The sequence below is a fragment of the Rattus norvegicus genome, chromosome 7 (assembly GCF_021556685.1).
Source record: "Rattus norvegicus strain SHRSP/BbbUtx chromosome 7, alternate assembly SHRSP_T2T, whole genome shotgun sequence".
Taxonomy (NCBI): Eukaryota; Metazoa; Chordata; class Mammalia; order Rodentia; family Muridae; genus Rattus; species Rattus norvegicus.
In genome coordinates, this window is record NC_141540.1 from 139,709,219 (window position 1) to 139,723,910 (window position 14,692).

The 14,692-nt window shown below is 48.3% G+C and overlaps 2 protein-coding genes and 1 pseudogene across 3 annotated transcripts in view; 2 read left to right on the forward strand and 1 right to left on the reverse strand.

Annotated features, from left to right (window-relative positions):
* The first annotated feature begins 1,313 nt into the window (after positions 1 to 1,313).
* On the forward strand, positions 1,314 to 1,962 carry Rpl13-ps3 (ribosomal protein L13, pseudogene 3; annotated as a pseudogene). Its single transcript, XR_015626006.1, has one exon. The product of XR_015626006.1 is annotated as a ribosomal protein L13, pseudogene 3 (transcript).
* Tuba1c (tubulin, alpha 1C) overlaps positions 1,314 to 14,692 on the forward strand; it is a 120,106-nt gene continuing 106,727 nt past the window's right edge. Inside the window, exon 1 of the mRNA XM_087556820.1 lies at positions 1,314 to 2,104. The gene's annotated coding sequence lies outside the window, so the exon portion shown is untranslated. The remainder of the gene's footprint in view (positions 2,105 to 14,692) is intronic.
* Tuba1b (tubulin, alpha 1B) lies at positions 7,939 to 10,920 on the reverse strand. The gene is given in 4 exon segments (NM_001044270.3): positions 7,939 to 9,084; positions 9,250 to 9,398; positions 9,530 to 9,752; positions 10,819 to 10,920. Coding segments are annotated over 4 exon segments (1,356 nt in total). The 5' UTR covers positions 10,822 to 10,920; the 3' UTR covers positions 7,939 to 8,103.

Genomic DNA, 14,692 nt, shown 5'->3' on the forward strand with positions numbered 1-14,692 from the left:
ATTTAAAAAAATAAAAAATTTTAAAAATAGGGGCTGGGGATTTAGCTCAGTGGTAGAGCGCTTACCTAGGAAGCGCAAGGCCCTGGGTTCAGTCCCCAGCTCCGAAAAAAAGAACCAAAAAAAAAAAAAAAAAAAAATTTAAAATAAATTAGTAAAGTATTGCAAGTTGATTGGGGTAAGGGAGATTCATGCCCTCACAGGTCGAACAATAGAGTGGCTTTGGTTTGATTTGTATCAATCTTTTTTAAACAAATCTCAACCATGGGGTTTGATGTCACACCACTTCCTCCCCTCCCCCTCGTGCTTGTGCATGAGAGGGGGGGAGGGGCTGGGGATTGAACAAAGGACCTTGTATGTAGTATGGCAAACACTACTTCTGACCTACACAGAGATCTGAGTTGGAGGCTACCCTGGTCTACAGAGCAAGTTCCAGGATAGCCAGTGCTACAGAGAGAAAACCCTCTGTTTTTAAAAAGAAAAACAAAAAACAAACAATACCCCACCAGAACAGGGACTGCAGATCCACGGCCCTCTGGATGGGCTGGGATGTGTGCCCTGATGCACAATCCACCTCACTTAGGTTTCCACCATGCCAAATTCTCTGTGTATTTTGTATCTGAGATCTAGGCCCCCTCTACTGTAACCTGGTGCTGTTCTCATTCCGGCCTTCTATCTGTCCCTGGCGGGCCCTGCCCCACCCTTTCTGACCTCAGGACTCTGGATTTATTTCCTTTATCTAAGATAACTCCCACTCACTTCTGGCTGGCTCCCATAGCCCAGGATGGCCTTGAAACTTGTGATCTTTCCCCCCCCCCCCATTTATCTCCTGGTTTAAACTACAGCTCAGAGTAGTCTCCCTCACCACCTTATCTAAAACAACCGACTTTATTATTTTTAAATTGCTCCTCTACGTGTATCCAGGTACATTCACGGTGCTGTAAAGTATGGAGCTCAGAGAACAACTTCCAGCAATGGGCTCCCTCCTCCTATCACGGGGGTCTTGGGGCTCACACTCAAGTCTTCAGATTTGGCGCCTTTACAGGCCAAAGCCATTTCACCAGCCCAAGCAACCTGTTTCTTCGTGTTATCAGAGGTTGCCGTAATTAGATTTAACTTGTTTACATTGATTTGTTGGCTGCCTTCCCATGTAGACTTCTCTAGAGAAAGAATCATGTTTGTCTTGAACAGAGTGATTTTCTCAGCTTTTAACCTGAGGACAAACATTTGCAAACGTAGTAAAAAAACAAGCTAGCGCTCCCTACAACCCCAGGGTGCTTTGCGGTGCCCGGTCCCTTCCGCTCAGCCATTCTCCTGTACAGGAGGCAGCCATGGCGCCCAGCCGGAATGGCATGATCCTGAAGCCCCACTTCCACAAGGACTGGCAGCAGCGAGTGGACACGTGGTTCAACCAGCCGGCACGCAAGATCCGCAGATGCAAGGCCAGGTAGGCGAAAAGCGCGCCGCATCGCCCCTCGCCCCGCGTCTGGTCCCATCAGGCCCATCGTGAGGTGCCCTACAGTTAGATACCACACCAAGGTCCGGGCTGGCAGGGGCTTCAGCCTGGAGGAACTCAGGGTGGCTGGTATCCACAAGAAAATGGCACGCACCATCGGCATCTCTGTGGACCCAAGGAGGCGAAACAAATCCACTGAGTCACTGCAGGCCAACGTGCAGTGCCTGAAGGAGTACCGCTCCAAGCTCATACTTCTCCCCAGGAAGCCTTCTGCTCCGAAGAAGGGAGACAGTTCTGCTGAAGAACTTAAATTGGCCACGCAGCTAACAGGACCTGTGATGCCCATCCGGAATGTGTACAAAAAGGAGAAGGCCAGAGCCATCACGGAAGAGGAGAAGAACTTTAAGGCTTTCGCCAGCCTTCGCATGGCCCGAGCCAATGCCCGGCTCTTCGGCATCCGAGCAAAGAGGGCGAAAGAAGCCGCAGAGCAAGATGTTGAGAAGAAGTAATGCGCGGCTGGAGAGTTGTAATAAATTTTCCATAAAGCAAAAAAAAAAAAGAAAAGAAAAAAAAGAAAACAAGCTAGCATTACTAATAATCAAAACACTTGGACTCTGAGTCTACCAGTCTGCTGTCCCGAGATAACTCACTGTATCTCATCTTACAGTCAGATGTTTTTAATAAAGATTTTATTCTATATAAGTACACCGTAGCTGTCTTCAGACACCAGAAGAGGGCATCAAATCTCATTACAGATGGTTGTGAGCCACCATGTGGTTGCTGGGAATTGAACTCAGGACCTCTGGAAGAGCAGTCAGTGCCCTTAACCACTGAGCCATCTCTCCAGCCCCACCCCCCCTTTTTTTAGCCTGTGCTGGAGATCAAATCCAGGCTTAGTACATGCTAGGTAAACACTCTACCATTGATCTATGGTCCAGCTCTCCAGACGCCACTTTTTTTTTTCTTTTTTCTTTTTTTCGGAGCTGGGGACCAAACCCAGGGCCTTGAGCTTGCTAGGCACAGACGCCACTTTTTTGTATTAAGTCAGGGCTCTACTCCGTAGCCCAGGCTGGTTAGAAATGAACTATGTGATCTAGGCTGTCATCTTCAAACTCACAGAGGTCCTCCTGCCTCAGATCCGTACAGGCACTCTGATTCCGTAGAGGAATCTGAGTATAAACTTAACATCTACTACACAGAGATGTGGAGAACTGATTTGAATCTCATTTATTCTGAGACAAGGTCTCACTGTGTAACTCAGCTAGCCTCCCAGTGCTGGGATTATGGAAACACAGCTCTACATCTGGCCTGAAGTGAACTTTAAAAGGCAAAATATCTAGGACTACAGAGACTGCTCAGCAGCTCAGAGCACTTACTCTGAGGCAGAGGCTGGCAGATCTTTATGAGTTCGAGGCCATAAAGACCAATTACAGACCAACTTCCAGGACAGCCAGGGCTGCACAGAGAACCTGGGTTAAGTTCTGAGCACCTACATGGCAGCTCACGACTAACTCCCTGTAACTGTAGTCCTACAAGAATTCATCACCCTCTTCTGGTCTGGCCTTCCTTAGGACTTGCACACTTTGTCTGTCTTTTGGTCTGTTTTGAGAATGAATCTTACTGTGTAACTCTAGCTGGCCTAAACATGTTGACTAGTCTGACTTCAAACTTGTGGGTCAAAAGTAAAATTTGATGATGATGATGATGATGATGATAGTGGTGGTGGTGGTGGAGGAGGAGGAGGAGGAAGGAGAGGAGGAAGAGGAGGAGGAAGAGGAGGAGGAGGAGGGGCTGGAGAGATGGCTCAGCGGTTAAGAGCACCCGACTACTCTTCCAGAGGTCCTGAGTTCAATTCCCAGCAACCACATGGTGACTCACAACCATCTGTAAAGAGATCCCATTCCCTCTTCTGGTGTATCTGAAGACAGCTACAGTGTACTTATATATAATAAATGAATAAATCTTTAAAAGAAGAAGAAGAAGAAGAAGAAGAAGAAGAAGAAGAAGAAGAAGAAGAAGAAGAAGAAGAAGAAGAAGAAGAAGAAGAAGAAAGAAGAAGAAGGAGGAGGAGGAGAAGAAGAAGAATGCAGAGCTAGGCAGTGGTGGCACACACCTTTAATCCAGCATTCATACTCAGGAGGCAGAGGCAGGCAGATCTTTATGAGTTCGAGGCCAACTTGGTCTACAGACCAACTTCCAGGACAGCCAGGGCTGCACAGAGAAAACTTCTCTAAATCAATCAATCAATAGTAAAATGCAGGCCAGGTGACCCAGTATATGCCTTTAATCATAGCACTAGGGAGGCAGAGGCAGGCGGATCTGAGTTCAAGGACAGCCTGGTCTACAGAGTGAGTTCCAGGATAGCCAGAGCTATGAGGAGAAACCTTGTCTCGAAAAATGGGGGAAAAAAGTACCAGTGAGTAATGAACAAAGGTCCGTTCATGCTTTGCACTGCCCCAGTCTTCTCAAACCATTTCTCCTGCCTCAGCTGACTAAAGACTTAGGATCATGAGCACAGCACTCACCCACCCCTTTGGTTCGGTGCAAGAGTGCCTGTTTGGTAGGCACGAGGCCCTGAGTTGCATCCTCAGTGCCAATAAAAAGACAAAGAAGGTCTGTCGGAATGATTGCCCTGCATGCACAAGACTCTGGGAACATGCACGCCCAGGCGCGCACACACAGACACAGACACAAAATGATAAATATGACTTTCTTCCTTTTGTTTTTTGGTTTTGTTTTGTTTTCAGTTAAAAAGATAAGGTTTCACTCTGTGGTTCTGGGTGTTCTGGAACACATAGATCAAGCTGGCTCGAATTCACAGAGATCCATCCACCTGCCTCTGACTCATAGATCCCGAGATAAAAGGCATGCACCACCATTGCCCAGCAACTCTGCCTTCCTCATTTAAACTCTCACTCTGAACATTTGAACACAGTAGCATCCAGAAAGCTGTCTGTTGGGAGTGGCAGAAGGGAAGAAGCTAGTTTTAGCAACATAATGTCAACAGTAGCAGTCTGGAGATGACCATCAGTGATTATTTCTTTGTATCAGTATTTAATTTAATTTAATTTAATGTAGCTATGACATTGGCTTCCTTAGTTCATGTTGACCCAAAACCATGATTTCTTTTGTTTGTTTTTTTTTTTTTTTTTTTTTTTTTAACTATTGTCCTGGAGTAGGAGTGGAGGGGTTGGGTCTCAGGTCAAGAAACTTCTTGGGTATGAGGTTGCCTGTGACTGCCTGATTCACAGTAATGGAACACCAGGCACAGCTTCCTCCAGTAACTGTCAGAGTAAAATTTGACGAGCAGGTGAATGCTAGGCATGTCCTGTGGGTCACTTCCTGTTTGTTGCATTTTTTGAGCCTTACCTCCAAGGTGATGGCAAGGGCAGACAAAGTTTACAAGGCTTGGCTTGACTCTCCTGGACAGAACTCCTTGTCGGTGGTGCCATCTGCAGGGCATAAAGGAATTTGCTAGGCATTTTCTGGGAATGGGAGGTATATTTTTTCTCATTCTTCCTTCTCAGACTAAAATGTTCCTCCTGCCTTCCTTGATTCAATCTTTTACTCTTACTATCTACCCTCGACCACAGCATGGATCCTCCTTAAGTCTGAAAGACCCATCCATATTCGCTCTAATCTTTTAACAGGCAATAGATAAGGCAGGGCCCAAAGCTGATGGATCATCTGCTTCTCTGCTTGCCAATTAAATCTGTCATCCGTGAGATGAGTAACTGGAGTCCTCCCATTTTAACAATGACTTCTGGCAGAAGGTGAAGAATGAACGCTAAGCCCTGAGCCCATTTTAGCATGGTGAGCTTTTTGTTGTTTGTTGTTGTTTTTGTCTTTAGCAAATGCTTAAGGCTAATGAGATGCCAGTTTGACCACCTAAGTTTGACCCCAGAATCGATATGGTGGAAGAAGGGGACCATCTCTTGCTTTCTTTTTTTCTTTTAATTTATTTATTTAATGTATGTGACTACACTGTCACTGTCTTCAGACACACCAGAAGACAGCATCAGATCTCATTACAGATAGTTGTGAGCCACCATGTAGTTACTGGGAATTGAACTCAGGACCTCTGGAAGAGCAGTCAGTGTGGTTAAGTCAGTGGTTAAGAAACCACTGAACCATCTCTCCAGCCCCATCTCTTGCTTTCATGCTTACAGGGCCTGACAGGGTCCTATTAACGCCTATGAGCAAGGCTACTGGAAATCTGCGGTGCAAGAGAAGAAGCGACCCGATCCGGGAGGTAAGGGGGCCTCATAACAGAACAAGAGCCAACTCTCTCTCTGACCCTTAACCCTTTGGGACTCCTCTTCTCCAGAAGGGCTTAAAGAGAATGGGAGGCGAATGTGTGAGTTTTATAAACCTTTAAAATGTACAGACATGGGTTGGAGAGATGGCTCTGAAGTTAAGAGCACTGACTGCTCTTCCAGAGGTCCTGAGTTCAATTCCTAGCAACCACATGGTGGCTCACAACCATCTGTAATGGGATCTGATGCCCTCTTCTGGTGTGTCTGAAGGCAGCTACAGTGTATATGATATATAAATATTTTTTAAAAATGTATGTACATTGACTATGAACAATGAAGATTTTAGGATGGCCACATACCCTTGTACTTTCCTGTGATCCTAGTATTTGGGAAGCTGAGGCAGAAGGAGTGCCATAAATTAAAAAACAAGCAAACAAAACAAAGCCAGGGTGTAGTGGCAGATGCCTTTTTTAGCCCACCATTTAGCCAGAGGCAGAGGCAGGAGGCAGAAGCAGAGGCAGAGGATCTCTCTTTCTCTCTGTGAGTTCCAGGCTCGCCTGGTCTACAGAGCTGGACAGCCAGGACTACACAGAGAAACCCTGTCTCAAAAACCCAAAACAAACAAAACCCCAAAACAGCAACTATAACCAACCATGCTTAGGAGGGAAATGATCATGATTTAATAATTTTGCAGCCTTCACTGGGTCACAGGCTTCACCAGGCACTGCAACCTCTGATCCTCCTGCCTCCACCTCTCAAGTACTGAGATTATAGGCCTCAGCCGTCATGCCAGGATGAATGCAGGGCTAGGGTTCAAACCCAGGGCTTCATGAATGCGGGGCCAGCATTCTACTAAACTAAGCTACAAATGCACTTCTGCATCCCCACAGTTGTTGCTTTGAGACAGGGTCTGTGTGATCCTAGTGGTCCCAGAACCTAGTGTACGAGAGGCCTTCCTTGACTTGAGACTCACCTGTCTCTCTGCCTCCTGCACACTGATATTAAAAGCGTGTGCCACCATACCTGACACGATCTCCCTTGTGACGATGTTCCTTTCTGTAGGTGTGCGTGGGTGTGTGCACTCATAAGAATGTGAGCATGTGTGAAGGTCAGAGGTCATCCTCAATGTTTTCTCAGGAGCTGTCCACCTTGTTTTGGGTCCTTTCTAGACTTATATGTACACATGTGGCTAAGGTACAGGCACCAGAACGCAGTGGGGTCAGATCTCCCTGGAACTGGAGATAGTAAACCAAGAGATGTGAGTGTGGGCGAACTTGGGTCCTATGCAAAAAAATCTATACTGGATAGGCCATCTACTAGTCTCTACTGTGGTTTTTTAGATTGACCTCTCACTGGGATATGGGGCTTGACTGGGTTCGACTTCCTTAGCAAGCACAAAGGTATCTTCCTCTGCATATCCAGCCCCAGCTCACAGATGCCACCACACCTAGTTTGTAGCTTTGATTTGCTCCCCTTGGGACAGGGTCATTAAGACTCAGGTGGGCCAGCCTTGTATTCCTGATCCTCCAGCTTTTATTTCAGGGCTTTAATCCCACACGTGGGAGGCAGAAGCAGCCCTGGGATACATACTGAGAGATCAAACAGTGGATCAGCAGTGCAACATTTGTCTAGCATGCCTGAGGCCTTGTTTGAAATTTGTACCAAATATCCTCAAGCCTAGTGGTGTACATGGATTCCTTCCAACCTTTACCTATGTCCCCACATCCTGGAATGCAGTCCCTACCAGTAGACATGGACCATGTTCTTCCTTTGGCTTGTTCCTAGTAGGAAACAACCAGTTAAAGGTCACCCCTGTAGACTTTCCTTTAGCACTGAGGGTCAAACACAACTTCCCTCCTGGGTTTGGTAAGCCCTAATCTTCAACCTGGAATCGGGGCCTTTATATCACCTTCAAAGTGTTTGCAGTTCACAGCCCTCACACCCTCCCCAAGCTCTATGTAAGCCTGAACTTAGCATAGATATTAAAGGAAATCACAGACCAGCCTCAAGGACCATCTGACATGGCAAATGTTTTAGGTAGTGTGCAGTCAGAGAAGCTAACATGTCATACAGACTTTCTCAGTCTAGTGCTCCCCTAGCACACAAGAAGCCACGAATCACCCAGGTAGTTACCTCTAATTACTATCATAGGGATTAAAACAGGAGGGGCAGGCCTAGGCTGATCTAGGATACAAGAGGTTTATCCTAAGTAAAAAGTACACAAAGACGAATTCTTTTCTTAAAGCTTTTACTTTGAGACGTCATGGAAAACTTAAGAGGTACACATGGAGAAGACATGATCACAGAAGGGAAACAGCATAGAAGCATCGATGCCTGCAGCTAGTGCTGGAGCTGGAGTTGAGTTTGACATGATACAGGGACTGCAGGAATGAACTAGTATTCCTCTCCTTCTTCCTCACCCTCACCCTCCACAGAATCCACACCAACCTCCTCATAATCCTTCTCTAGGGCAGCCATGTCCTCACGGGCCTCAGAGAACTCTCCCTCCTCCATGCCCTCACCCACGTACCAGTGCACAAAGGCACGCTTGGCATACATCAGATCAAACTTGTGATCCAGGCGAGCCCAAGCCTCAGCAATGGCTGTGGTGTTGCTCAGCATACACACAGCTCTCTGGACCTTGGCCAGGTCGCCACCAGGTACCACAGTGGGAGGCTGGTAATTAATGCCAACCTTGAAGCCAGTGGGGCACCAGTCCACAAACTGGATGCTGCGCTTGGTCTTGATGGTGGCAATGGCAGCATTGACATCTTTGGGGACCACATCACCACGGTACAGCAGGCAGCAAGCCATGTATTTACCATGGCGAGGGTCACATTTCACCATCTGGTTGGCTGGCTCAAAGCAGGCATTGGTGATCTCTGCTACAGAAAGCTGTTCATGGTAGGCTTTCTCAGCAGAGATGACAGGGGCATAAGTGGCCAGAGGGAAGTGGATGCGAGGGTAGGGCACCAGGTTGGTCTGGAATTCTGTCAGATCAACATTCAGGGCCCCATCAAATCTGAGGGAAGCAGTGATGGAAGACACAATCTGGCTAATAAGGCGGTTAAGGTTAGTGTAGGTTGGGCGCTCAATGTCGAGGTTTCTACGACAGATGTCATAGATGGCCTCATTGTCTACCATGAAGGCACAATCAGAGTGCTCCAGGGTGGTGTGGGTGGTGAGGATGGAATTGTAGGGCTCAACCACAGCAGTGGAAACCTGGGGGGCTGGGTAAATGGAGAACTCCAGCTTGGACTTCTTTCCGTAGTCGACAGAGAGCCTCTCCATCAGCAGGGAGGTGAACCCAGAGCCAGTTCCCCCACCAAAGCTGTGGAAAACCAAGAAGCCCTGGAGACCGGTGCACTGGTCAGCCTGTGGGAGAAAAGGACATATAATGTCTTATTACCAGGGCATACACTATTTCAATTCCTTTAGACTGTGAGCCATCTCTACCTGATAGGAAAGACCTGACACATTTTGACAGATACCAAGACACCCTCCCACTGCATTTTAAACCCATCCACATAGGGCATTTACCAGCTTGCGAATTCTGTCCAAGACAAGGTCAATGATCTCCTTGCCAATGGTGTAGTGGCCACGGGCATAGTTATTGGCAGCATCTTCCTTGCCTGTGATGAGCTGCTCTGGGTGGAAGAGCTGGCGGTAGGTGCCAGTGCGAACTTCATCTGAAAAAGGAGAAGACATCAGCCATCACCACCAAGGACCCCACAAGCTCACTCACCCTTCCGGGTCTGGAGAGACATTCTGAGTATGTGACCAAGAAGGACTGCCCCAGGGAAGCCCCCAGTCCACTTACCAATAACTGTGGGTTCCAGGTCTACGAACACCGCCCGGGGCACGTGCTTGCCAGCTCCTGTCTCACTGAAGAAGGTGTTGAAGGAGTCATCTCCTCCCCCAATGGTCTTGTCGCTTGGCATCTGGCCATCAGGCTGGATGCCATGTTCCAGGCAGTAGAGCTCCCAGCAGGCATTGCCGATCTGGACACCAGCCTGGCCGACGTGGATGGAGATGCACTCACGCTGTGGAAGGGAAGGAAGAAAAGAATATTAGCAATGTTGCAAGCAATTGAGTTCTTAGTGGCACAATGTGACAAATTCGGCCACTTAGGCGTGGTTACGGCTTTCCCTTTCTGAATACCAATATACAAAGGCCGTTCATCTACCGTCTCAGCTCTACTTTTGCTCTGGTGTCCAGATTTCAGAACAATTCTAGGCACAGGAAGCACTCAGCTGGAGCAGGGCAGGGAGGTGCCTCGCTGCAGGGACAAGGGGCTGGGCTCTGCCGCAGGTGGTAAAGGAGCAATTTTGAGAGCATGCGCCTTGAGCAGCCTGGAGGCTGTTGGCTTTCAGCTTCCTCTATTTGTAGGCACAGAGTTCAGCTCCTCCACATCTGTCTTGGTTCAGCAGGGGATTATCAACTGCTGCGATCCGATTTCTGTTCCCTCAAAACACGTCAATGTCATCATCTGGTCCCACCCAAATTTCTGACTGGAGATTTGAGGGAATATTGCCCAAATTCCTTATTGCTTTCATTAAAAGCAAAAAGGTCGTGGCTGAGATTGCAACTCGGCAGTAGCTGGTTTAGGATGGTAGAGATCCTACGTTTGAACTTCAGCTTAAAACAGGGATCCAACTGGAGACACACCCAAACGAATTAAACCCGCAGTGCCTCAGCGCGCACGCGCACACTGCGGAGGCTCTTCCCGCCGCTCTCAGGCGGGAATGTAACGGTTGCGCATGCGTCCTTTGTCTCCGGCGCCTTCCCGCCCCCGCCTTTTCGCGCTAAAGAGGAAGTGAGGGCGGGGAAAAGCCGCGCGCGCCCGAAAAGCAGCAAGCAAGTCAGGGATGGGGGAAGGGCCCCCGCGGGAAGACAGCAGTCTGAAAGCGCCACGCTGCAGGTTTTGCGCAGGGTGTGATGATTGGAGACCGGATTCCAGAGAGATCCGAGTGCTTCCCTTCTGCCCCAAACCACGGACGTCCCCAGCATCACGGGGCCCAAGCTCTTCCGCACGCGCACCCCTCGATCATAGCCCCGGGCGAGCTCCTCCCTCCCCTCCATCTCCCCTCTCCAGACCAAACCACTCACCATGATAGCTACGGGTTAGAAGGCGAGGGTGATAGAAGCAGACACCGGGTCCCGGTTACCGTTCCCGACAACTAAGAGTCGAGGTAAGTAACGCAATGAGGCGGAGGCGCCCGCGCCGGAGCCTCTTAAGTAGCAGCTGAGGAGGGGCGGGCGCGACCGCTGGTCACGGTCCCTCCCCGGACCAGCCGCGTCCATTGGGCGCCCGGCCTGACCGCCGCAGAGGCGGGCTCGGCTCCGAGCCCCCTCCCTGCGTGGGCCCGCGGGGCGGGGCCGCCGCCGCCGGGGCGCGCGCCTTGCTGCAGCCAGGGGCGCGCCGCTGCAATGCGGGGCGGCAGCGGGAGCTGCGGCAGAGGTAACTAGGGGAGATTCACACTATGTGGGCGAACCCTGGAACCTGGCCGGCCCGCAGTTTTAAAGGTGAAGAAGCATCCTAAAATGCTTGTGGTCCAGATAGCTCGGTTGATTCTATTCATGTGGTCACACTGGATGAGTGAGTTTTATCTTGCTCCTTGCTTCCTTTAACGCCTGTGCATTTTGAACTTACCTGCGGTGAAAGCCCCCTTTGAAGGCGAGTCGCCATACTTGATACATTGCTCGTCCTCGATACTAAGGGTATCAAGTACTGGAAGCACTTTCAATCACCCAAGGAAAGGGTGGTAGTAGCTAAGCATGAAATATTGAGCTTATTGAAGTAAGGGCAGAGTAGGCCCCATCTTTAGCCTTAAGCTATCAACTGGATGGAATAACCTAAGTAAGGACTCTTTGAAAAGATTTCTAAACATTTGAGGCAGTAGCTAAATGGAACAAGTGAGGCGAAACTAGAAGGAAAATGTCTCACAGAAGAATATTAGGGATTTCTTGTGCTATGTAAGTTTCCTAAAAGGATTGCTTGGCGCTGTGTTGCATATCGGATTATAAACTACCCCCGAATTTATTTCAGGACCATAAACTACTATTCATAAGGTGATCGGCGCTAACGTGTGGCTTTAAAATTGCCCTCACATTGCAATTACTAAACTATTCAAAATGTCCTCCCGGCAGAGGCGGCACAGAGCACAGATCCTTTGCAGCTGTGCAGCCTGAGAACTCCCCCTTTCAGATCCTCAGGCGCCTCTTAGTCAGGTGCCCTGGGATTCTTGTCATAGTGCAGCTAAACACAATTCCAGGAGTCACAGTAAAGGAATGCTGTAGCCAGTTAATTAGGAGAAGGAGCAGACAGGAGTTGAGAGCAGGATGCCCCCTGTTAGAAGAGGAGGGTCTAGAAGCTTCAGCAGCAGTTTTGTGGGTAATTTGGGGGTCTAGGAAATGGTTCAGTTAGGACCGGAGCTTGATTCCCCAGAGCCCAGAGGGCGTGGGGGGACAGTCATGGTGGCTGGTGCTTGTATTGCCAGTGCTGCAGAGACACAGGCTCAGAGGCTAGCCAGAATAGCCGTTCTGGATTAGTTCCAGGTCAGTGAAACCATGTAACAAAAACAAGCAAACAAGGGGGAAAACAGAAATACACCCATATATAAATTGGTAGGTGTGATAAATTTAAAACAAAACTAAAGTTGATCACTCAATCATATGATGCTCACCTATGTGCTATGTATACACACACACACACACACACATAACACACACACACCAAAATAAGTAAAAGATTTGCGGAAAACATGATCTAATTTCCTTGTCAAAAGAAGGTTTCTTACCTAGCAAGCGCAAGGCCCTGGGTTCGGTCCCCAGCTCCGAAAAAAAGAAAAGAAAAAAAAAAAAAGGTTTCCAGTTTTGTTTTGAGACAGTGTTTCATATAACCCAGGTGACCTCAAGTCATGGAGAGGTCGCCTTAGAACTCTTCCTCATCCTCTGTCTCTACCCTCCAAATGCTAGGATTACAGAGACCCACCACTCTGCCTGGCTGAAGGAATTTTTGATGTGGTTACTGATATTTCTTTTGTCTCAAATGTTCCAATTTGCTTTGAAACTTACTTAGCCAAGAATGACGTTGAACTAATTTTCTTTGTTTCTTCTCTTTCTTTCTTTCTTTCTTTCTTTCTTTCTTTCTTTCTTCCTTCCTTCCTTCCTTCCTTCCTTTCTTCCTTTCTTCCTTTCTTTCTTTCTTGTTTGATTTTGTTTGAAACTGAGTCTCACTATGTCGTTGTTGTGCCTGCTGGCCTGGACTTTACCATGTAGACCAGGCTGGCCTCAAACACACAGAGATCTGCCTGCCACTGACTCTTGAGCACTGAAATTAAAGGCATTTGCCACCATGTCTGGCAACTTTTTATTTAAAATTTAATTTGTGCATTTCGTGTGTGTGTGGAGGGGGGTATATGCCAGAGAGCACATGGAAGTCACAGGACGATTTGCAGAGATCAACTGTCTCTTCTGCCTCGTGAGACCCAGAGATCCAGCTCTCATGGGAGTGGTCTGTGGCAGGGGTGGGGGAGGATATATATGAATTGAACCCAATGACAGATGTGTGCTAGGCAGGTACTCTACCACAGAACTCACTGTATAGCCCAGGCTGATGCTATCCTCTGCCTCAAACATTCATGCACTGGGATTATAGGTAAGAGTTAGCATTCTCAGCCTCATTCCCTCTCATTCGTGGAGACAGAATCTCTAGCTTGGTCTGTAGCTGATACTAAACTGCTGATCCTCCTGCCTCCACTTTCCTAATGCTGGGTGTCTTAGGATTACGGCTGTGAAGAGACACCATAACCAAGGCAACTCTTACAAAGGACAATATTTAATTGGGGCTGGCTTACAGGTTCAGAGGTCCAGTCCATTACCATCACGGTGGGAAGCAGGGCAGGCCTGGCACTGGAGGAGTTAAGAGGTTAAGAGTTCTACAACTTGGGGTTGGGGATTTAGCTCAATGGTAGAGCGCTTGCCTAGGAAGCGCAAGGCCCTTGGTTCGGTCCCCAGCTCCGGAAAAAAAGAACCAAAAAAAAAAAAAAAAAATTGCCGGTGCTGGAGAGTTGGCTCAGTGGTTAAGAGCACTGCTGCTCTTGCAGAGGACCCAGCTCAGTTCCCACCACCCACATGACAGCTCATAACTATCTGTAACTCCAGTTCCAGGCAGCCAAGCAGGTCAGGCACACGAGTGGTGCACAAACCCACACAACTGACTACATGGCAGACCGCAGGCTTTATCCCACTTCTCTGAGAGGAGCAGGGGCGGTTGGGGATTTAGCTCAGCAGTAGAGCGCTTGCCTAGCAAGCGCAAGGCCCTGGGTTCGGTCCCCAGCTCCGAAAAAAAGAAAAGAAAAAAAAAGAAAAAAAATTAAAAAGAAAGGAGCAGGGGCATGTCCTCCTTGTCACACCACCGAAATCAGTCAGGCACAGTACCCTGAGACACGGTGAAGTAGAAGAGCTAACATAGAATTGAACAGAGAGCATCACTACCACCTCCCCTTAGGCCAAGTCACCCCTGGTCACGTGGGTACCATCCTGTGACAATCCGGAGGTCTCATCTTTAGAGGCCTATCTTAGCCACTTCCAAGTCACTTAGAAGTGACAATGGTGGTTGAATATGCTTGGCCCAGGGAGTGGCACTATTAGGGGGTGTGGCCTGGTAGCAGTGGGTGTGGCCTTTGGAGGAGGTGTGTCACTGTGGTGGCAGGCAATGAGACCCTGCTCCTAACCACTTGGGAGCCAGTCTTCTGTTTGCCTTTGGAAGATGCAGAACTCTCAGCTCCCCCCTTCCCTTCATGACTTCCTGGACACTGCCATACTCCTACCTAAATGATAATATACTAAACCCTTGAACCTGTAAGGGAGCCCCAATTAAATGTTGTCCTTTTATAAGACTTGCCTTGGTCATGGTGTCTGTTCACTGTAGTAAAAATCTAACTAAGGCAGGCACATACTTTTTTTCGATATTTTTTTT